The sequence below is a fragment of the Anthonomus grandis genome, chromosome 11, assembly GCF_022605725.1.
Source record: "Anthonomus grandis grandis chromosome 11, icAntGran1.3, whole genome shotgun sequence".
NCBI lineage: Eukaryota > Metazoa > Arthropoda > Insecta > Coleoptera > Curculionidae > Anthonomus > Anthonomus grandis.
Window position 1 is genome coordinate 14,176,582 of NC_065556.1, and position 23,363 is coordinate 14,199,944.

At 32.3% G+C, this 23,363-nt stretch overlaps 2 protein-coding genes across 3 annotated transcripts in view; one reads left to right on the forward strand and one right to left on the reverse strand.

Annotated features, from left to right (window-relative positions):
- Positions 1-41: 41 nt before the first annotated feature.
- LOC126742295 (uncharacterized) lies at positions 42-8,018 on the reverse strand. 2 transcript variants are annotated; one of them, XM_050448930.1, is made up of 4 exons: positions 7,743-8,018; positions 7,408-7,678; positions 526-637; positions 42-464 (listed from the first exon to the last, which is right to left on the reverse strand). In XM_050448930.1, the coding sequence occupies exons 1-4, from the start codon at positions 7,867-7,869 to the stop codon at positions 264-266; spliced, it is 711 nt and encodes a 236-aa protein (XP_050304887.1). In that variant the 5' UTR covers positions 7,870-8,018; the 3' UTR covers positions 42-263. The 2 variants fall into 2 exon arrangements, with proteins under 2 accessions (XP_050304887.1, XP_050304886.1); XM_050448929.1 differs by having other exon boundaries at positions 42-467; positions 7,743-8,014.
- Positions 8,019-18,024: 10,006 nt separating this feature from the next.
- Positions 18,025-23,363, forward strand: part of LOC126742500 (NADPH--cytochrome P450 reductase) — a 92,167-nt gene continuing 86,828 nt past the window's right edge. Inside the window, exon 1 of the mRNA XM_050449145.1 lies at positions 18,025-18,190. The gene's annotated coding sequence lies outside the window, so the exon portion shown is untranslated. The remainder of the gene's footprint in view (positions 18,191-23,363) is intronic.

Genomic DNA, 23,363 nt, shown 5'->3' on the forward strand with positions numbered 1-23,363 from the left:
AAAATATTAATTATTCAGTAAATAAAATACAAAACACAAAAAAATAGAGTAATTTGTATTAGCATATTTAAAGATCAGCTCGTCCTTACTTTAAAATCTCGAAAATTTCCATAAATGTAACGTTCATAAAAATTAAATTCTCTTTTTATAATATAATAGGACCTTGGCACAAGATATTTTTGCAATAATCTAATACAAAAGATCACAATGCTAAGACATATTTTTTTAAAACTCATAATCCAAACATATATTACCAAGTTAACCTATATACTACCAATGGTTTTCATTTCTTGTTTTATCTGCGCCAATTGCTCTCTAGCTTCTATTATATCTGGCTTTAAATTTTGGTAAACACTGAGCTCTTTGAGCAAGTCTTCTTTTACAGTCTTCATTGTTCTTAAAGTGGCTATTTGTACCAGCATGTTTGGAAAAGCAAGATATGGCTGTTTAAGCCAAGGGTGCTTCTTCTTAAAAAAAGATTTGTAAATGAAAGATACATTTTCAAGGTAATAAAATATGACATACCTCAAATTGACTTAATCTATTTTCATATTTTTTTGCTTTTTCTTCTAGCTGCTGTATATCCTGAGAATGGGCAATTATATTATTTAGATTGGAGGTATTTAGTTCTTTTTCACTAAAAGTAAAGTCCACTATAAATAAATAAACACTTTTTAAAATGTTAAGTAGAGAATTTTATATATTGGCCAACTAAGATTTTTCTTGCATATTTCTTCAGTTAGAGAATTGCTATAAACAAAAAATCAAAAAAATGGGTAATAAAATCGTAAGGTCACTTACACACGCACCTCTTTTTAATGACATATCAAGATCAACTGCAAGATATTAAAATGTTAAATCTGGACCAAAATAGAACAACTAAAATTTTACTTTTATTTTGTAATTGAGGCTCACTAAGTAAAATTAGGGTGCTACTTACATTTCATTTAATAGCATTAGATGTAGAATCCAGTTTTGAGTACTTAGAAAGGTCTATTTACATCTTAATTTAATTTATTTTATTGACAATCCTTAGTTTCAATATTCTAGATTCTACATTTACGACTGTCACTAATTTCATAAATTTATTAGTGCCTCATTGGCCAAAACAATGTAAAATTTTCCAAGTTTCACTAAATATTCCATGGCTCCTAAGTAGCTTTAAGAGCAGTTTTATTTTTTGATTTAGTTAAAAGAAGACTCAAATTCAAAAAAGTAGTCCATTTTTCTCAAAGCGACCTCTTGATAATAAAAATTCAGAGATTAGAGGGACACAAAGTCAATGGTCTCAAAAGATGTTTATTTTTTTTAAAAATGATATGAAACGATATGATATCATTTTTTTAAAAAATAAAGACCATTGACTTTGTGTCGCTCTAATCTCTGAATTTTTATTAAAAGAAAACCTTCTGATATTCCTCTTTTTTTGAAGTAAATAGAAATTCACATAGAAAAAGCATTTAATTTTGTTAATCTAGTTTTATTTAACATTCTGTAATGAAAATACAAGAAATATTTTCAAGACGACCCTGTTAGGTTAGATGAAAAAAATTTTGACTGGTACACAACTGAGTCTTAATAGAGTTTTCGGTTTATGATAGTAGATGTCAAAATTATATTTCTGCAACACTAAACTATAATTTATCGTTTAATCCACGCTGCATATTTCAAATTTCTTAGTACTCTAATTTGTTAATTCTAAGTTATCTAATTTGTTGAGTATGCCAGATTTGGTATGTAATTGGTATCATTTGAGTTGCTGCTCATTCATTGTCATTTTATTTTCGTCAACACTTCACTCTAATGTCGTGCTGTTCTAATTTTATCAAAAACTGTATGTATTTAGAGTTTGGTTTACCATTTTAAAAGAAAATCCACAAAAATAAAAGAGAATTAAATAGAAAAAAATATCTGAAAATTGCACACACAAAAACTCGAAAACAACCAAGAGTTTCCTCTAAGATTTCCTCCTTAACAGGATAGAATATATTATTATAAGAAGTTAAGTAATTATGAAGTAAGTAAGGTCTAGGTAAGCAACTTTTCTGAAAATTGCACCTAAATTTAAATTATTTATTGTAAATGTAATTTTACCAGAAACATTATTCTGAAGTAGCAAATTTTCATGTGGACATTTTTTGTTGCAAAAAAAAATTTTAATATATTTTGACATTTAATTGCACCGGAAATTATGGAAAATGGCCTAAAACGTGTGTAATTTCAAGTCAAGCCATCCCAACCTAACCCAGGTCATTATTACAACGCCTTTATTACTGCGAGTATATTTTCTAAAAATGTGTTTCTTATTTAGGCAAATTGGTAGGATTTTTTTAAAATAATTTGTTCAGTATAGTGCACAAATTATTAAGCTTGTTAGAACTAAAGAACAGTTATTAATAGAACTAAGGCAAATTACTGGTTTATAAGGTATGAGGCACAAACTGAAACATGCTATTACTTCAAAATACAAGGAGTATATGTTGAAGGTTCAGGCTATCTTCCTAACTGATCCTAAGTATTGGCTATTCATCTCAAGCATCTATGGAGTTTTATCAAGAGTCATAGAAATTAATCCCAAATCCCTGTAACTTTAAATTACAATAAGTTACTTTACACAGGATCTCAAAACATTGCTAACATTTTTGCTCCCTACTTTTTCTAAACGTTAATATCTTCCTTGAAAGATCAACTTTCATTTCGACTATTTTTGATATGAGTCCATATTGGAGAATAATGTGTGTACTAAATAAATTAAAGGGAAATAGGGCTACGAGCTTTAATGGTGTTCCAGGATATATTCTAAAAGGCTGTTAGGACCTACTACCTCAGCCATTAACATTTATGTTTAATCTTTGTCTTAAAACATTAAGATTGGTGCTCAAAATTGTTCTTTTTGAAAAGCTGTATGAGAATATTAGACATCAAAATCTTGACTTGTGTCTGAAGTGATTTTCTCAAAGGTTATCCATAATTCACAAAACAAAGTGTCCCAAGTTGATGTTGTATTCACCAACTTTAAAAAAGCTTTTGACAACATACTATCATAATTAATGTCCTTCAACAAAGGAATGTAGCACCTGCTCTTATTATATTGTGGATTTCTCACAGAGAGGCAAAATATTGCGGAGATCAATAGTTTTAGGTTGAATCACTATCCTAGTGATTCGGGTGATCCCCAATTGTCAATTTGGAATCATCACTTTTTATTGCCCCAATAAATGTGCAAATCATGCAAATATTCTACTGCCCGTTTGTTTGCTGATTACTTCAAAGTGTTCTTTGGAATTGATGGACATGACAACATGTGCTATGTCTTGTAAGGGTTTAGTGGTGTGCTAAAAATAATTTTCTCTCAATATACAGAAATGTGCCGCCATGATTTCTTTCCATTGAATAAAAATATTCATAGACATGTGTACAAAATTGATGGTTGACCTGTGTGTGCTATTTCTAGGCCGAAAAACCTGAGTGTAGTACTTGATGCTGGTTTAACCTTTGTTGATCATATTGGTACTAAAGAATTTTAACCAAAGTATATGTGTTAAGTTGTTTGAAAATCTTGTTCAGCAAAACTAGAATATGGCTCTCTTATATGGTCTTCTTAATGTGTTACTTGGGTGAAACTATATTGAGTATGTCCAAAGAAAGTTTCTTAAATACTCATATTTTAAAAAGTCTGGGTAGTATCCAGAAAGACGCTTTAATAATTGGACTCTGCTTCATATGTTTAAGTGTTTATCTATAGAAAACAGAAGGATAAAAACATAATTTTTCTTTTTAAAATTATTAGAAATGAGGTGGATTGTTACAGGTGTTTATCTGAAAATAACTTCTCATTTAATGCCTAAAGTATTAGAATAAGAAAGTTTCTACCTAGATTTCCCATGCATTAATAGTTTAAGTCTTTACCTATATACATATAAAATGTGTTCCTTATTTAATAAATATGCCTCTGATATTTGTATTTACCAAATTTGTCTTTATCAATTCAAAATTAAAATTACTAATAGGCTTTATAAACATCAATATGTGTCATATCAATATTAGCTAAGAATTTAACATGTAGATAGACATTTCATAATGTGCGACTAATTGAGTCATACCTTTACTTATATAGTCATAACTTTACCCTAAAGGTTTTATGACACACTGTTGTCAATTGAGAGGAGGACACTGTTGTCAACAGCACATGGGTCATGCTGTTCCACATGGTCCAGCCCTTGGTCCCCTGCGTTTCCTCATTTCTAATGTTCAACATTTAAAACCTATCCTTTTTGCAGATGAAACTAGTAACATTATTAGGTACTCCCTTTCTGATCCTGTGTTGGCCATGATGAGACATAGACATAAATTTATTCACGAATGGTTTTTAACCAATACACTTTCCCTAAATGCATTGAAGACCAACAAACTTAAAAAGAAATCCACCAGGTGTGGTCTCACCCATAAAATTTCTATTTTAGATGCTAAAAATTAACATGGAAAGAGCATATATATCACCTTTTAAACAGACTAAGAACAAGAAGAGCAAAAGAAAACTTTATTGTTTCAACAAATAACATTGTTATAAACAAAGCACAAAAAGTTGTAAACTACACTAAATAAAACCAAAGCACAAATTTTTACAAAAAAATTAAACAAGGTTTAGTTTAATTTTTTTGTAAAAATTAAACTAGTTAAGGTTTATAAGGAAGGTTTAAAAAAAAATTCTACATAATAAAATATTAAAAATTAAGTCAAAGCTCAAAATTATCCTCTTAATATTCTGACAATCTATAGTAAGTCATCCCCAGCACCAAGTTCTTTAATTCCCCTACAAATTTATTCTTGCCTTTAATTTTTCGAATGGAAGAAGGAAGATGAATTGAAAAGAAATTTTAAATTGGAATAAATTAAGGAATTTTTTGTAGAATACTTTTTATGATTAGGTCCTTAAGGGCTATTACATCCTTGTCCCCTATTTTGCCTGTCTACCATGGTTACTTTTCTGCAAATATGTGCTATGCAATTCTGAACTGGGGCCATTCTAGATAGATACATAGATAACATACTTTATTGTTCAAGAACTACAATATATATGATTCTTATTGCCTGAATGACATACCTGCAATATTAAGTTCTGTAAGATATACAATAAAGTTTTACAGAACTATCAAGGATAGCAACATGTAACAATGACAGCAATATTTTACTCATGCAATTGTTGGTCAAATTACAGAATCTTAAAAGCCTAATAGAGATTAAATGCTACTCTAGATTAAACAAAAAATATTCATCAACAGAATAAAATGCATGGTCAATTAAAAGGTTTTTGCACTCATGTTGTAACATTTTCAAATTCTCAATACAATGAACACTCAATGGCAAGAGGTTAAAAATTTTAATATAAATAATGTGAGTCCTTTATGTAACTAAAGTGAGGAGTAGGCAAACAAATAATCTTCCCGGGGTGTTTGATAAGTTCTGGCACTTGAAAAATTAGAAAGATGTTTGTGAAACAAACAGTCAGGGTGAGGATTTTATTTTCAATGAATAGTGGTTTGCAATGAGTATGTGGATGTACCAGACGCAATGACCGAACAGCTCTTTTTTGTAGAACAAAAGAGGATTGAAAAAGATATTGAGTACAGAAATCTCAGAATGTAACACAGTATCTCAAATGTGACTCCAAAAAGGCAAAATAACTAGTCTGTGCAATAATGGAACCAAGTTCCCTTGCAGTTACCTTCACACTAATCAACCAGAAGCCAGCTTTGCATTTAGACAGCTCACATGAGAGTCAAATTTCAATCTGCTCAAACCCAGATATTTAGAATCTTCAAAAATCTTCAAAATTTGAGTCTCAATGACAATATTTTCCTAGAGCATGTCTCTAAATTTAAGAACATGGGTTTTTGATAGGTTAAGAGCTGATTGGTTAGCATCACACCAATCCTTGATCTTTTAAGTGTCATGAGCAATAATATTTTGCAGATCTAGAGGACTGTCCAAGTCCCGTGACCACAGTGTTGTACAATCATCTGCAAAGGCTCCAATCTCTCCTGAAATATCAAGGTTTAGCAAATCATCTATGTAAATCAGGAAGAGAGTTTTTCCCAACACACATCATGACTCTAGCCATGCATAGAAAATCTTTAAGCTTCAATGGAGATGTATCAGGGCTATGATTGGGCTGACATATATAATGATTGTTGTAGGTGATACTTTACAGATTTTCATATATTTACATTTCATTGTACCTACATCTACCAATATTTAGTTTACATTGTTAATAACAACTCATAATTTAGAACTTATTCAGATATACACCATTACAACACCAGAGATAGTAGAAATCTTATCACAGGCTCTGTAGAACTAGACGAGGCTGTGACTACTGTTGTGTCCAGTTCTTTAATGTTATTGCAGTCCATATAAGAAATCTTAAAGCGAAAATATTTTTTAGGAAGATTTAATTATACTTGGTAAATGGTGTCTTTTATTCTTTTAAGGAATACTTGGCAAGTAATTTTAATTTTCTTCAAATAATGATTCTGAATAAGGCTCTTGTTGCTTTAACTTCCTATTTTAAGAGTTTGAGTATGGATTCCTGTTGATGCAGCTATATCTGGATGCACATTTTTGTTTTATATTTTGATGTCTGACTATGTTGCCTGCATTTATCTACTGATACTGTATGAAAGTTTGTTCTGTTTGGGAGTTTTGTTTGATATATTTTATATGTTTTAGCCATTAGACTTACATTTTGACTTGTACAAACATATACTGTGTAATATATTAATAAATATTTGATTCAATTTGATAATTGTCATGTTACATTTTTATAATACTGCCTTTTAGCTTTTTAGTTGAGTATTATTACTTATAAGTATGTATATAATGTATATTCTTACTGCATTTTTGTATAATTTTTAATGTACTCTTATATTTTAAGTGTGATATTGTAAAAAAAAAGCCCAACTATAAAGGCATCAAATATGAATTTTTGGGAATTTATACTACTGTAAAAAATTTACTCATTATCATAAAATTATATTAAGTGCAGTTTTTACAAAAACTCAGTTGGGTTCATTTTATAATTCCAGATAAGATTAGATTATATAAATGTTCAAACAATTTTTTTTTGTTTTTGGAAAAAAATTCACTTGAACATTTGCTACTTTGGCATGGAAGTATTGTTTCCATTAAAATTACACATATTTTAAGCCTTTGACCATAACTGTAGGTATAATTTTTAGAGAAGTTGCTATTTTTAGAAACCTAGATCTTTCGGTAATATTAATATGGCAGTGATTTAGAAAAATTGTTAGTGAACCTTCTTAACACTTTAATTATTTCAATAACCTTTAAAAAATTAGGCTCTAATCTTATTTGTATTAAGAAAACTAGAGTTAACCTCATACATACCTTCTTAAATATTTAATTTCATTGCAGATCTGGTCATTGAGATTCTTATAATGCCTAATACAAATTTTTAACTTTGACATATAGTTCTGCCTTTTCCTAGATAAGGTTTCTGCATTTTCTAGTTCAGTCTTTTCTGTATTTAAATTATTGCAATCATATTCGATATTAAGCAGAGTAGCCAAATCTTTACGCATCTTTGGGTCCAAAGTGTTTGAATCAATTTTGGATTTCAGCAGTTTTAACTTCTCATATGTTTCCTTCATCAAGGCATCTTCAAAAGAAAAAACGAGCTAAGTAAAATAGTTCAACCCACTAAAATTAACTAAACAAGTTACTTTCTTCCCTATAAAACTGGACCCTTTGCTTGATTAAATTTCTATACTCTAGCAAATCATCTTCTGCCCTGTTTAAGATTGCATTATTTATTGAACCAAGACAATCGTCAGGGTTTACTGAGCTCATTTTGTACTTCTCGTGTCCACCGTCTATTCAAAGAAAATTATTTATTTTATTTATAATATAATTTAAAACGTGTATTTATGCAATTATTCAAAAAATGTTTTTTTTTGCTTGTCAGCTAGATTTTTTCAAATATTTGACACTTGACTTTGACAGCTAACCGTTAACACACCCACTAAATATCTAAGCATGTAACAAAAATCTCATATCTAACAAAAATCTAAGCCTGAATCCACATTGGTACGTATTTACGGATCCGTTGAGACCACGTGTTTGGTATCAGCCAATGAGAGATCCGAAAGGTTTTACGTACCTACATGAAGGAAAACACGGATAAAAGTTGATTAATTCGAACTTCATTCCGTTTTTTGCCTCCGTTGTGCTATTTGGTTTTTATTGGTATTTTTGGGTTTTTACCAAAACATTTTTTGCGTGGGATTCTGTAATTTCTAGATAAGTGTCTTTGTTTTGTTTGACTAATTTTTTTTGCTAGTTGTAATTTTGTATGTCGAGTTTGGGTTGGGACCCCGGGTTGCACGTATTTTAAATGTGGCTTTTTCATTAATAGTCGGTGCCAAAATTATTATTAGGGTTTTATCTTCGAGCTTTGCGCTAATGAGGACAATATTTTAACTTTAGATGGGCATATGTTTATTATTGATTGTTATTATTTTTTCTTTTTATCAGTTTTTTAATTATTGTCATTCTACTGTTTGTTATAGCTTTTATTAGTTATACTTTTTCGTTTTTTATTTATTTCCTAGTCTCAACAGACGATGGCAATACCAATCTGGCGATACCAATGTGGATTGAGCCTAAATCCGCATTGATACGTAATTATGGATCCGTTGGGAACAGGTGATTGCTATCAGCCAATAAGAGACCCAAAAGGTTTTACGTATTTACATGAAGGAAAAGAGGAGTTTACGTCGACCCCTGGTTCCACATATTTTAAATGTGACTATTGCGGCTTTTTGATTAGTTGTCAGTGCCAAAATTATTTCAAACACCAAAGTTTCCAAGTATATATGGAGGAGAACCAGGGTTTTACCATCGAGCTTTTGTGCCAATGAGGACAACAACTTTTAACTTTAACAAAGTTGTAACCCTTGGTGTTGCAAATAATTTTGGCACTTACTATTAATTAAAAAGCCGCAATAGACATATTTAAAATATGTGGAACCCGGGGTCGAACCCAAACGCGACATTTTAAAAAGAATGCTCAAAATAACAACTAGTAAAAAAAAATTGGTAAAACTCAAAAATAATAATAAAAACAAATAGTACAACGGACCAAAAATACGGAATGAAGTTCGAATTAACCAACTTCCATCCGTGTTTTCCTTCACGTAGGTACGTAAAACCTTTCGGATCTCTTATTGGTTGATAGCAATTACGTGGTCCCAAGGGATCCGTAATTACGTATCAATGCTCAGGCTTAGCCTGAGCCTAAATGCACATTGGTACGTAATTACGGATACGTGACGCTTAGCCTGAGCCTAAATCCACATTAGTACGTAATTACGTGAAGCTGTCAAGCCTATCCGTGACTTTTAGTCCATCTACTAGAAACATGCGTATCTGTAAAATGATGTTATATTTTTACTCGTGTTTTTGGTGTTATAACGATTTTGACCTCCCACAATTGCTATAACTTATTTTTATGCCATAATTGTAAATGGGTTGTCGGATCCCATAGAGGGTTTCTGACATAAATAAATGAAATCAATATTTCCTCATCTAATTTTCTATGTTATGCCTTAAATATTTGTCATCGCCTGTTGATACTACAAAATAAATAAACAAATAAAACAAAGTTTAAATAAGCAAAGAAAAAGTGTATCCAATAAAACCTATAACATACACTAGAATGACACTAACTAAAAAATTAACAAAAAGATAACAATAATAGCAAATTAAAACAATAACAATCGATAATAAGCATTTATTCACCTAAAGTTAAAATATTGTCCTCATTGGAACAAAGCTCGAGGGTAAAACCCTGATTCTCCTCCTTCATATTATATACTTGGAATTATTGGGGTTAATTTACTAAATAATTACCAACTAATTTTGGCGCTGACTATTAATTAGAATGCCACAATAACCACATTTACAATATGTGGAACCCGGGGTCGAACCCAAACTCGACATTCTAAAGAGAATGGTACAAATAACTAGTACAAACAAATTAGTTTCAAAACAAAGGACTTACCTAAAAATTACAGTATCCCACGCAAAAAATGTTTTGGTAAAAACTCAAAAATAACAATAACAAAAATAGACGGACTGAACGAACGCAAGAAACGACATGAAGTTTGAATTAACCAACTTCTATCCGTGTTTTCCTTTATGTAGGTACGTGAAACCTTTTAGACCTCTTATTGGATTCAGCCTGAATCCAGATTGATACGTAATTACGGATCCGTTGGGACCACGTGATTGCTATCAGCCAATAAGAGATCCAAAAGGTTTTAGGCAGCCCGCCCTTCAGGAAGCGCGAAAACATACTAGGTCACTCCAGGCAACAACTTCAAAAGGCAACAGGTCTGCTCACAGGCCATGCACCCTGCAGGAATCACCTACATAATCTCGGCAAAGTATATATACCGCTATTTTTATTTTTTAGAGGTTGTGAGGAAGAGGAAGTAACCACGTTTTTGCGAAGCAATTAACCAGACCTTGGGCAAAGCCAAAACCTCACCCTCTAAGGATAAGAACTACACCACTGGGAAAAATACTGAAAAGTCGTGTACGTATTATTGAGGAGACAAAGAGAAAACGGATGCGGCTGAATATATTATTTTAAATGTGTTCGGCGAAAGGGAAAATATGGTCCCATTACATGGAATTTTAACTAATCAACCTTTCGAAATTGCATTCAAATATGAAAATACAGTAAAACAACTATACGATAGACAAAAAACGTCAATACCCAAAAAACTAAAAAGTGTTTATAAAATCCCATGTTCTGACTTTCAAGGTGTCTATACAGGATGTCCCGGAAAATGTGAGATGTCTCGGATTCAGAGAGATAATAAAAAAATAATAAGGAGCTTTCCATATACGCCCTCTCTAGGAAGATACGGCCCCTTAAAGACGCCTCTGGAAATCGGTTTTTCTTAAATAACTAATAACTAACACTAACTTTTACTACAATTACTTTACTAATACTAACTTTTAAAGTACTTGGTATATTTTAATAAAAATTTGACGTGATGAATACTACTAAGGAACTCTTAAAAATGGAGACCTTAAAAGATAATTACCTTGTTTATTTTACCAGGGGCGGACTAGGTTGTACATTATAATAAAAATGCACTCTGTATGATAAAGACTCTGAAATAACAAATATGAAGAGCTTGAACCTTAAACTAAAGAAAACGCACTCATGAAAAAAAAATGTTAAGGAATCACTATTTTACTCTAATTAAAAAGAATGATGATATTTTCTTTTTCTTTTAGCGATGCAACAGTTATTTAAACCACAAAGATGTTCCATTTTAAGTTGTTTAATCTGAAAAAGTACATGTTTTGAAAAATTCAACGTGGCTCTTAAAAAAACAACTTGAAAAAGAATGTAAACGAAAATGTTTTTGCATCTTTTCATCGGCATTTTTCAATTTTATAAACGCACCATTCTTGCAAACTTTTCCATGGTAGACAATAAACAAATAGCTATCTTTTAAAACTTGCCATCTTTCACGTTGCTAATACATTTATCCTTTATTTCAAAAATAATTTATTGATTTTTGGATTTCTTGGTGATTTTAATTAGTGGAAACTTAATGGAATTCACGTTTACTGAATATGCAGATTTCTATCTTATGTATGGTCTTGTGTCTTATAATGCATTGAAAGCAAAAAGAGTATATGAAGAAAAATTTGCTTATCGCACTAGTCCAAATCAAAAGACAATTCAATAAATTCGCCAACGTCTAAGGGCAACTAATAGGTGATTTCATTTATTACAGTGATATTATTAACTTTCTCTTATTGTAATTTTAGTAAAGTTTGGAAAAAAATTACTGATGCTGGTCAGCGAAGAACAGTACGTACGGTACAATTGGATGAAAATATTTTGGATGCTAAAAGGAGTATTAACGAGCACTCGAAAATTAGCCGTTCAGCACTCATACACCAAAAACAATAATACATAAAGTACTTTAAGACTACTGAAGATTTATCTCGTAACATACAGTTCGCGAACTGGCTATTAGATCAGCACCGAACTAATATAAACTTCATTAGCATTATTCTTTTAACCGATGAAGCAAGTTTTTTACCAAAAATAGTATTGTAAATTTTATTGTAATTTAATTATTGGCTGATAAAAATCCTCACTGCCGCTGTTGTTTCTTATCATCAACATCCAACATCAGTTCCAATCAATTGATATTTGGGCTGCAATCATTCGCAATTTTTTGATTGGGCCATGCGTATTACTGCCACGATTGATTGGAGAACTTTATTTGGAACTCCTTCAGTAATTTTCTGGATTTTATAGAGCATTTGCCACTTGCGATCCGCCGAAACATGTATTTTATGCATGATGGAGCCCCACCTCATTTCAGCGTTGCTGTAGGGTTAACACCTGAACAAACTTTTTCCAAACCGTTGGATAGGTAGAGGAAGATACATTGTCTGGCCTCCTCGATCTCCGGATCTAGCGCCATTTTTAACTTGTGGGGTCACCTCAATACCTTGGTGTATTCAACTCTCTTTCATTTTCTGAACTGTTCTTTGAACTTCTCTGGTGTTTGAATAACTATTGATTTGCTGAAAAAACGAACATAGTACAGTTCTTTTTAATTAAAATAAAACGATTTTTTTCTCCAATACGATTCATTTTATCGATAATGGACAAGAGTGCTTTTTTGAGTTTAAGGTTCAAGTTATCTATATTTATTATATCAGAGTCTTGATCATACAGGATGCTAAAAGTTTAAGCATTATAATGTACAACCTATGTTTCCGTTTAATTTAAGTATAATATTTAAATTTTATTGTTGATTTTCATCTCTGTGTTTCAAAGGTGTGTTTGAATTTTTGAAATAGTCATTGAGTAAGTTAATAGTTTAGTTTAATGCATTTTAACCATTTTTGTTTTTGATCATTGTATGCGATATTTTTAACTTTGTTTATAATCGATATATTAAATTCTTTACTGTTTTTTTTTTTTTAATTTATAGCGCTCTAAAGAAGGTCTAGTATAATATAAGCCGAGACGTTTGGCGTATTGTATTAGAAGTGTTCTGTTTTTACCGGGTGCGCTTATCCATATCAGCTATTGGCTGCCATATTACATGTGTGCTCTTATCCACATCATCTGTCAATCTTCAAGTGGAGCTGGGCTGGTAATATCGATAATTCAAGTTTATTAAAAATGTCTGGTAGTGGAGTTTGGTATATATGCAGTAAGAATTGCTCATTCAAGGAAATCAAAAATAAACTCTTTGGGTATCCGTGCCATTTCTGCAAGAAAGTTATTTGCAGAGAATGTGGTAGCATATCCTCCAGTGAAATTAGAGTTATTGTCATGGTTTCGAGAATGATGCCATTTGCTGGTCTGGTTATTTAATATTCCGAAGTTAATAAAAAGAATAAATGACTTGGAAGCCACTATGCACAACTACAACTCAGAATCCATCGAGAGAACTGTCACATTGGAGCAACGTATTGTTGTATTTAAAGAAACTCCGCATAACTTGCCTGCTCTCTCAGCAGATTACAGCTGTCGGGCGTCTGCTCCTCCTATTTCCGCTCCTAGCACGAGTGTCACGCCCGCGCCAATCGACGAAGCCATCCTAAGTGAGCTGCATGAGCGCCAGAAAAGAGCCAACAACATTATACTTTCTAACTTTGATTCGAAAGAAGGCAGAGCTGATGTTGTCCAGACTAAGAAGCTGCTGACTGGCTTGTGCGAAACTTCCGTCATTGTGCTGGCTGTTAGTAAATTTGGGAAGCCGAATCGTAACGGGCGGCAGGCTGTTAGGGTGATCCTTGGTAGTACAGACGATGTTAGGCTTGTTTTGAAGAACAAATTGAAGACTGTCGGTAAATTCTTCATCGAGACAGACATGACGCCTCGGCAGCGCAATGAGCTTATGGCAGCCAAATTGGAGTTAAAGCGACGCAAAGAGGAAGGAGAAAATAATCTTTATATAAGATACATCAATGGTTCCCCCATAATTGTAGCAAAAAACTAGATTCGCCTTTATTTTCACATGCTAGTGATGCCCACTTAACTTGTTTTTTATCAAAATGTTCGTGGTCTTAACACTAAAACCGAGACTTTTTTTCTTGCCGCCATTACTCAGAATTTTCACACCATATGCATCACCGAGACATGGTTGAGGCCAGAGATATATCTAGTGGTGAAATATTTCCAAAGACTTATGATGTTTACCGGTCGGACCGAAAATTTGAATCCGTTATTGCCACACGTGGTGGCGGAGTTCTCTGTGGAGTTTCTAAAAACATTGTGTCTGAAAAAATTAGTTTGTCTGATTTTTGCAACAGTATTGCGCCCTCTATCGATGTTGTTGGCTGTAAATTTACTATTAGGTTACAGATATTTTACATGATTGTTTTGTACATCCCACCATCTATCACATCTGTAATTTTCGCGCAATTTCTGGATCAGTTTACACTTTTAATATCAAAGCTAAACCATAATGTAATAATAGTGAGCGATTTTAACGTGTCTGATTTCTCTATTAACTCACCTACAGGTAATCATGTTAGTCAAAAGTCTATTGCTGTGAATAATTTTGCTAACACTTTTAATCTTGTTCAGTGTAATCACATCCTAAACTATAATAACAGACTATTGGATCTTGTTTTATCTAACTTTACCTGTACTGTTTCGCGTAGTGACGTGCCTTTTGTCTTGGAGGATTTGCATCACCCTGCACTGGAAATTGATTTTACCGTCTCAGGCCAACGTGTCCATAATTTTCAGCTTAATAAAAACTTATCTCATTCTTTTAATTTTAGAAAGGGCAACTTCCATCTCCTTTATGACTCTATCCTTGAAGCTGACTGGTCTACTGTGTATTATCCTCTAACGTTAATGATGCATGTGGAGCCCTATATGATATACTGAATGGTATATTTGCCGCACACATTCCTCTTAAGCAGCAACGTAAAAGAAGATTTCCAAATTATTATTCTCGAGAATTGATTAAAAACATTTATAGGAAAAAAAAGGCTTTCAAGAACTTTAAAATGTACAATTCTCCATTCTTTCAAAATAAATTCCATTCTCTTAGACGCCTTATCAAACTACAAATACGCAATGAATATAAGTTGTATATATCAAACACCGAAAGGAATATTTCTTTGGACCCATCTAGCTTTTGGAATTTTATTGGTTCTAGGAAGGCTGGCACCAGGATTCCTGGTATGATGAGGCTACCCGATGACGTGGAAATTAAAGACCCACAAGACGTAGTTGACGCTTTTGCACTGTTCTTTGGTGAGGCATTTATACAATCAAATTTCATTAACCATTCGCCGACGTCTGATAATGTGCCCCACTTTGACATTTCCAACGTTGATGCTTCCCAGATTATTTTGGCTAGTAAAAAACTCAAAAATAAGTTAACATCTGGTGTAGACGGTTTGCCTAGCTTCTTGGTTAAAGATTGCATTGGTGTCCTGGCTAATCCGCTGACCTACATTTTCAACTTAATACTGTCAACAGAACAAATCCCTGAAATTTGGAAGACTGCTAAAATAATACCTATTTTAAAAGCTGGAGACTCTGATCAAATCGTGAACTACAGGCCAATCTCCTTACTCTGTAACTTCTCAAAAATTTTCGAAATTATCCTGAATCGGTCGCTATTTAGTCACGCAAAAGAACTCATCTCTGTAGACCAGCATGGATTTTTTAGCGGGCGATCTTGTGTTACTAACTTATCCTGTCTGTCTAGCCACATCTGTGAATCACTTGATGTTAATACTATCGGTTATTTATACCGACTTCCAAAAAGCCTTTGATCGGATAGATCACTATATTTTGCTGCATAAATTAACTCAGTATGGTTTTTCAGGGAGATTATTTAATCTATTTCATTCCTACTTGATTGGTAGATCTCAATATGTTGAATATGAGGGCTTTAAATCGAAACTTTTTAACGTAACGTCGGGTGTGCCACAGGGCTCGAACCTGGGTCCGCTCCTGTTTAGTTTTTTATAAATGACTTGATTGAGTCACTCACTTGTCATAGGCTGGCTTTTGCCGATGATTTGAAGCTATATTTAAATGTATATGGTTTGGAGGATTGTGTTTTTCTTCAGAACTATCTAAATACATTGGAGGCATGGTGCGCTGTTAACAGGTTAGGCTTGAATGCGGCTAAATGTTGCAAATGTAGTGGTCAGTTACTCTATATCAAAAACACCCTTAAATTTTAATTACTTTATTAATGATACTATTTTGAGTAGATTAGAGCAAATTACTGATCTTGGTATAACCTTTAACTCTAAATTTACATTCGTTCCACACTTCAACAACATAGTCAAGTCAGCCCTGAGAAGGCTTGGGTTCATAATTAGAAGTTCTCAGAGTTGTACTTTGGAATTTACATTAAGACTGCTTTTCTGTTGCTTTGTGAGATCAAAACTGGAGTTTGGCTGCATTATATGGAACCCGCTCTATCAGAATTATGTTGGTCTCCTATGTTGATCTCCTTGTATCTGTTCAGCGTAGATTTGCTAAGTTTTTGGCCTTCAGGCAGGATGGCATATATCCGGTAAGAGGGTTTGATCATCGGCAACTATTGAAACGCTTCAATCTACATCCATTACATCTCAGAAGAATGATCTTCTCTGTAAAATTCCTGCATGGGTTACTGAATAGATTCATTGATAGTCCTGTACTTCTTTCTGGTGTACGTTTCATGTTGCCTAGGCTTAATGCTAGACATCCCTTAACATTCTTTCTGCCAAGGCCTCATACTAACATCCTGTTGAAATCGCCACTATATACAATATGCGCTATATTTAGTCGGATCTGTCACATGTGCGATATAAATTTCTCTCCGGTTCATGTGATTGTCGATATCTTGGTAGATCATTACTCTTGGGATTAAGACCCATGTGTTTAAGTTATAGTTAGTAGGTACATTGCAGTTAATTTAATTTAATTTTGTTGAATATGTGATTATCTTGTTAAACTTTTATAATTGGGTTTTTATATCATATTAATAGTTATTTGTTCTAATTTTTTGGATAACTTTTGAGAATGTGACTTTACTTTTTTTCTTTTCTTTTCATTCTTTTAGGTTTGTTTGTGTGTGTTTTTTTTAACTATATTTTTAATTGTTTTGCAACTGTTTCCTGTTATTGGGCAAGTTGCCTGTTGCAAATAAAGGCTTATTATTATTATTATTATTATTATTATTATTATTATTATTATTATTATTATGATTATTATTATTATTATTATTATTATTATTATTATTATTATTATTATTATTATTATTATTATTATTATTATTATTATTATTATTATTATTATTATTATTATAAAAGGAAAAAAAGGGTTGAACAGCTTGGATTTTAATTGACCCCATATCTAATTTAACCCTTAAAAGTTATTTATACACATTTGAACTGGGTCACAAAAACATAAGATTAAGTAAATATATATTTTCTTCAGAATCGCTCATTTTAATTAACGTATTTTTAATAAATTGATTTGATCTTAACCTCTGAAAGGTTTCACGTCTACTTCGAATTTTGTATAGAAAAGCAGCAATCGCTGTTAATATCGAAGCGCCAACATAGACGCCACATACGAAAAGAGCGTATCGCTATGCTTTTGTCGCTGCTCTTGTCCTCGCTCTCATCGTTTATCGCAGCTCTAACATAAACGTACCCTTACACATTCGTTAACTTATATCGTTGATTGAATATTGATTGAATATTGAAATTTTTTATTAACCCAAATATTCAATCAACGCTTATATGTAGATGCTATGGCAACTCCGGAATATAGTTGTTCATTATCTGTCAATAGAAAGGTGCGATATGCTGTCCATACGCCTTAGCAACTGTGCTGCTAATAACTGCTAAGTAACTAAAAATAAATACAATTGCAAATTCAAGGTCAATTAAGTCAAAGTCAAAACAACAATTTCCACTCTACAAGTGTCAGCTGGAGTCTGAAAATTCGCAGAATCCGACCACGGCAGACGTAAAGTGTGGTGAAGTGTGAGGCGAGGGTTTCAGGGTTATTGGTTATTAAATAATTTAAAAAAAACCGTGTATAGAAGTTTTTTTTTTCTTCAGATATTTCAACATCTAAGTACAGGTAAGTCACTTTAATTTATATATTTTAAACTGGTTAATTTAACGTATTGTCACCATAATTTTCAGTTGAAAGTCATAATATCATAAGCATATCAGATGAGCCAAAGATTTAAAATTGTTAAACAAGTTCCATGACAATTAATAGCAATTGCAGTGGTGACTGCATGTCATAATAAATTAGCAAATTAAATTAACTGTCTTAAACTTCAACTGTTGCTCAATCATGAATCTTGATAAAATATGTTTTTTAATATTTTTTGGCAATGTTATAATAATGAATAAAAAAGTAGTAATGAATAAAAATTAGCAAGGGTGAGTTTTAGCAAAATATAATCTTTAATCTAATTTTTAAATTATACAAATAATATATACAGTATTGGTAAAGAATTACCTTAGCAACTTTTTTGAAAATCACACCTAAAATTAGAGGCAAGCTTAAATTGTGTGTAATTTTACTGGAAACAATACTCTTATGGTGGAGTTGTATATTTTCAATTTGGATTTTTCTTTCTAAAAAAAAACAAAAAAAATTAAAAATGAAAACCTTACTTAAAATTATGTTAAGTAAAGTATAACATGTAAGAAGTAAGCTCCATGCAGTAAGGACTGTATGCGAATTCATAATATAAAAAAAAGAGGCATTTATTTCCAACAGGTTTGTTACCCAACAGTTACCCAACCCAACCCAATTACAGGAAAGAATTAAAAAAAAAATTACCAAAATATGTATAAAAATGAAAAATCAAAATGCTTAACATTCTATGTACTTAAACAGACTATCTATATACAGTATCAGACAAAAATTAAGCGATGCTATAATATTCCTAAAAAACTTTGTGACTGTACCTCGTATAATTAGGAACAATTTTTTAGTATCAGTTCATACCTTTGTTAATCATATTTAAACATTCTTTGCCTCTTTTGATGAATAGCAAGAGATTAGTAAATTGTTGTATGTTTTTATGCATATTTTATTTTTAAAAAAGGGAGTAGAGATGATTTAAATAATTACCGTCCAGTATCTTTTGCGACTTATCCAAGGCATTTGATTGTGTAGATCATGGAATACTGCTGTCTAAGCTCAATAATTATGGCTTTAGAGGTGTGGCATTGCAATGGCTGGAATCCTATCTGTCTAATCGTACCCAAAGAGTTACAGTATCTGGATGTTTATCCGATTCCAGATCCCTTAAAACTGGAGTACCTCAGGGTTCAGTGTTAGGACCACTATTATTTTTGCTCTATGTAAATGATTTGGGTTCATTAAAAGTGCAGGGCAAAGTGGTTCATTTTGCTGATGATACCACCATTTTATGGAATCATAGAGATTCTGATAATGTTAGAGCCCAGGTTTTTAAGGATCTTAAGATTTTATCGGAGTGGTGTGCTGCAAACAGGCTTGTATTTAATGTGGGCCTTTATTATGGGATTTAAGTGTGACGTTCAGGGCCTTATGTTTAGTGAAAACTCCCCCTTGCAAAACAAAGAAAGCTGTAAGTTCCTTGGTATTACCATTGATGGTCACCTTCGCTTCGAAGATCATATCCTAAATCTTGCATCAAAATTATCCTCTGGATGCTTTGCAGTAAGAATGGCGGGGCATGAGCTGGGAGGGGTAGTAGCACGTTCAGTGTACTTTTCTCTTATTCCACCTTCGTTATGGCTTGCCTTTTTGGGGTTTAAGCAACAAGGGATTATTAAACATAATTTTTGTGATTCAAAAGAAGGCAGTTAGATACCTATGTTCCGCTGGGTTAAGAGATTCTTCTAAACCTCTCTTTATATCTCAAAAAATCCTAACTCTTTTTTCTCTTTTTATCTTAGAAACAGCTACTCTTATTCATAAATGTCCTAAACCTCCCTCTAACACTGGTCATATGACTCGCCAGGTTAACGATTTTCCCTTACCAATCCCTACATCCTTCCTCACGAAGAACTCACTTATATACCTCAGCAAAAAAATTCACAACCATGTTCCTCTATGTATCAGACAAATTTTAGAAGTTAAGAGATTCAAAAAGGAATTAAAATCACTTTTATTATCCAGGGCATATTATAGCCTTGACAATTTTTTTAATGATACCTTTTAACCTGTGCTCTGACATCATTTTAGTGTTTTAGTTTTGTTTCCTGTTAAATAATGTAATTTACTTCTTCTAAATTCTGTTTTATTGACAGCTTTACTTATTTTTTAATGAAATTTATCAAAAAGATGCTTTTTTTTCTCAATCTGTTTTGTTATGATTAGTTTTGGTAATGTGTGTAAATTTTATGGTAAAGTGTTTTAGAAGTTATGTTTGTTTGAAATTTAAAGTGAATTTGGAATTTTTTAGTTTTTAGGATGCTTGTACACAAGATTTTGTTGTTCTTTCTTTCTTTCTTTCCTTCTTTGATTCCAATAATATGGAAGGTTTTTGAGCTACTTTTAAAAAATCAACTTTATATTTATTTTGAACAAAATGAAATCCTCAAAAACTTTCAGTATGGGTTTAGGAAAAAACAATCGACTGTTAAGGCTGTACTGGATCTTCTGGTGTATGTGGTTGAGGGCTTTGAAATGGGGTCCCATGTTGGGGCAATTTTCTGTGACCTTTCAAAGGCCTTCGACTGCATATCCCATAGGATCCTTCTGAGCAAGCTTAAACTTTATGGTCTGATCCCGCCAAGTTTATCATGTCTTCAAAATTATCTTGTTGAATGTGTACAGAAAAGCTGTTCGGGTGGAGCTTTACCAGAAGAATGCAAAGTAACTCATGGTGTGCCACAGGGTTCTATTTTGGAGCCACTCCTCTTTATTATTTATGTCAATGATATCGACAGGTCAATTGAGTCTAGGCTGCTGCTGTTTGCTGACGACACTACTGCTCTTTGCAGGAGTACTAGTTTGCAAGAACTGGAGCTGATGCTGGTGGAGGTGAAGTCAGATTTGGGCAAGTGGTTCAGTGCAAGTAGACTTAGCTTAAATGTCAACAAAACGAAGGAAGTCCCATTCTCTTTGAGAAATACAGAGGGTACCAATGTTGACAGTTCAGATGGGGTGATTCTTGGGTGTTCACTTAGATCCTACTATGATATTTGATAAGCATGTGGAGTTCATTGCAAATAAATTAGCAAAACAAATATTTCATTTAAAATGCTTAAAAGGCACAGTAAATAAGGATGTTTTGTTAATGGTTTATCATGCGCTAATACAGTCCACCTGCAATTATGGTCTCTTGGCTTGGGGTCATGCACCTCAAGATAGGAGAATCTTTAAACTGCAGAGAAGAGCTCTGAGGGTTGTCGAGGGTCTGGGTTTCAGGGACGATGTGAGAGACTCTTTCAGAAAACTTAAAATTCTTACACTTCCATCACGGTATATCTTTGAATGTCTAATATATACAAAAAATAATTTACTTACATAAATATACCCAGAGATCAGAAATTCATACTCACAGCACTCGGCAAGTAGATTTCCTGGAAATGCACTTTCTAAGACTCAATAAATCTCGTATCTCAACTACTTATTATGCCCCAAGCTTTTTTAATAAACTTCCTAATAATATTAAAGCTCTAAATGAAAAACTTTTTGCTGCCTCAGTAAAAAAATTACTTGCTGATAGAGCCTTCTATAGCTACAATAGAGTATCTACAAGCTCAACTGTGAAAATTGGTGAAAATGAAACAAAAATAGGTTTTAGGAAATTGAAATTGATATTGGGGTCTCAAAAATTTTAACTGTTTGTAAATTGTGATTATTTTATTTAGTATTTGTGAAATTGTATCTTGGGTGTTATTTTTTTAATATTTTAGATACAGGTTTTAGTTTGCAATGTAAAACTTTAATAATTTGTAAGTGAAATAATTTTTTAATATGTATTTATGTACTTGTGACAATTGTAAGAATTTTTTTTCTCATAAGCATGAATAACCTTTACTTTACATTTTTTCATGGACAAAAATAAAGCGACTTGATCGATATTGTTCATACCATTAGTAGATAAACATCAGTTTTGGTCGGTATCAAATCTATATTTTGTTTAAAAATGCCTCGTGGTAAAAAAGTATTTCTATTGATCTTAAAGAAAGAATTATTGCATCATATAAGATGGGAACACCACAATACATAATAAAACAAGAACTAAGGGTTTCAAAATCTGTTGTGTCGAGGACCATTCAGAACTATCGAATTAGAGGAAAAGTAGTTAAATGTTTCTCTCAAAGTCTAATGTTTCCTCTCGAACAATACAGAGCAGACTAGTTGAAGCAGGCTTAAAAACATGCAAACCTGCCAAAAAACTGCTTCTTAGTAAGAAAAATATTAAAGCATGTCTTCTATTTGCAGGACAACATGCTCACTGGACACCAGAGCAATGGAAAAAAGTACTTTTTAGTGATGAGTCAAAGTTTAATTTCTATAAGTGATGGTGTTCAATATGTTTGTCGTATTGCAGATAAAAGACTTGACCCAAAGTATGTCCAAGGTACTGTAAAACATGGAGGTGGCAACATGTTAGTGTGGGGTTGTTTCTCTGGCTACGGGACCAATTTACCAAATTGAGGGCATTATGGATAGGTTTAAGTTTAAATATATCCTTGAAAATGTCATGCTACCTTATGCGGAATGGAATATGCCACTACGTTTTGTTTTCCAACACGACAATGATCCAAAACATACAGCAAAATGTATAAAAGAATGGTTTAATAAAAATAAAATAGCCATTCTTAAATGGCCAGCCTAATCGCCCGATCGAAAACCTGTGGGAAATTGTGGATAGGCAACTTAGAAGTAAAACCTATAAAAACAAAGAGTACATTTTTGAAGAAATTAAAAATATATGGAAAAATATTGTTCGAGATATAATTGATAATTTAATTTCTTCCATGCCTCAAAGGTGCCGCCAGGTAATCGCAAATAAAGGCTTGTGGACTAAATATTAAGGGCGCAATCTGATAATGTTTTCTTTTATTTTTATTGTAAGCGTCGCTTAATTTTTGCCGTATAGAAATATTTAACTTTTCTTTTTCTTTTTATGATCTTGTTTATATGGAAGAATTTTGGTATGTTATGTAATAAATATATTTTTATTAATGAGTGTATTTGTTTTATTGAGTTTTAATTCTTGCGTTTTTGCTTTTTTAATAAAAGAAAAAACTGTATCGTTGCTCTATTTTTGTCCGATACTGTACATACT

Excerpts from the sequence above, each read along its gene's own strand:
- LOC126742295 (XM_050448929.1), bottom strand. The coding sequence starts at position 7,869 with ATGAGCTCAGTAAACCCTGACGATTGTCTTGGTTCAATAAATAATGCA. Across the intron at positions 7,679-7,742 it reads CCAGTTTTATAGGGAAGAAA|ATGCCTTGATGAAGGAAACA; the intron begins GTAACTTGTTTA and ends TTTCTTTTGAAG. Across the intron at positions 468-525 it reads ATAGATTAAGTCAATTTGAG|AAGAAGCACCCTTGGCTTAA; the intron begins GTATGTCATATT and ends TCTTTTTTTAAG.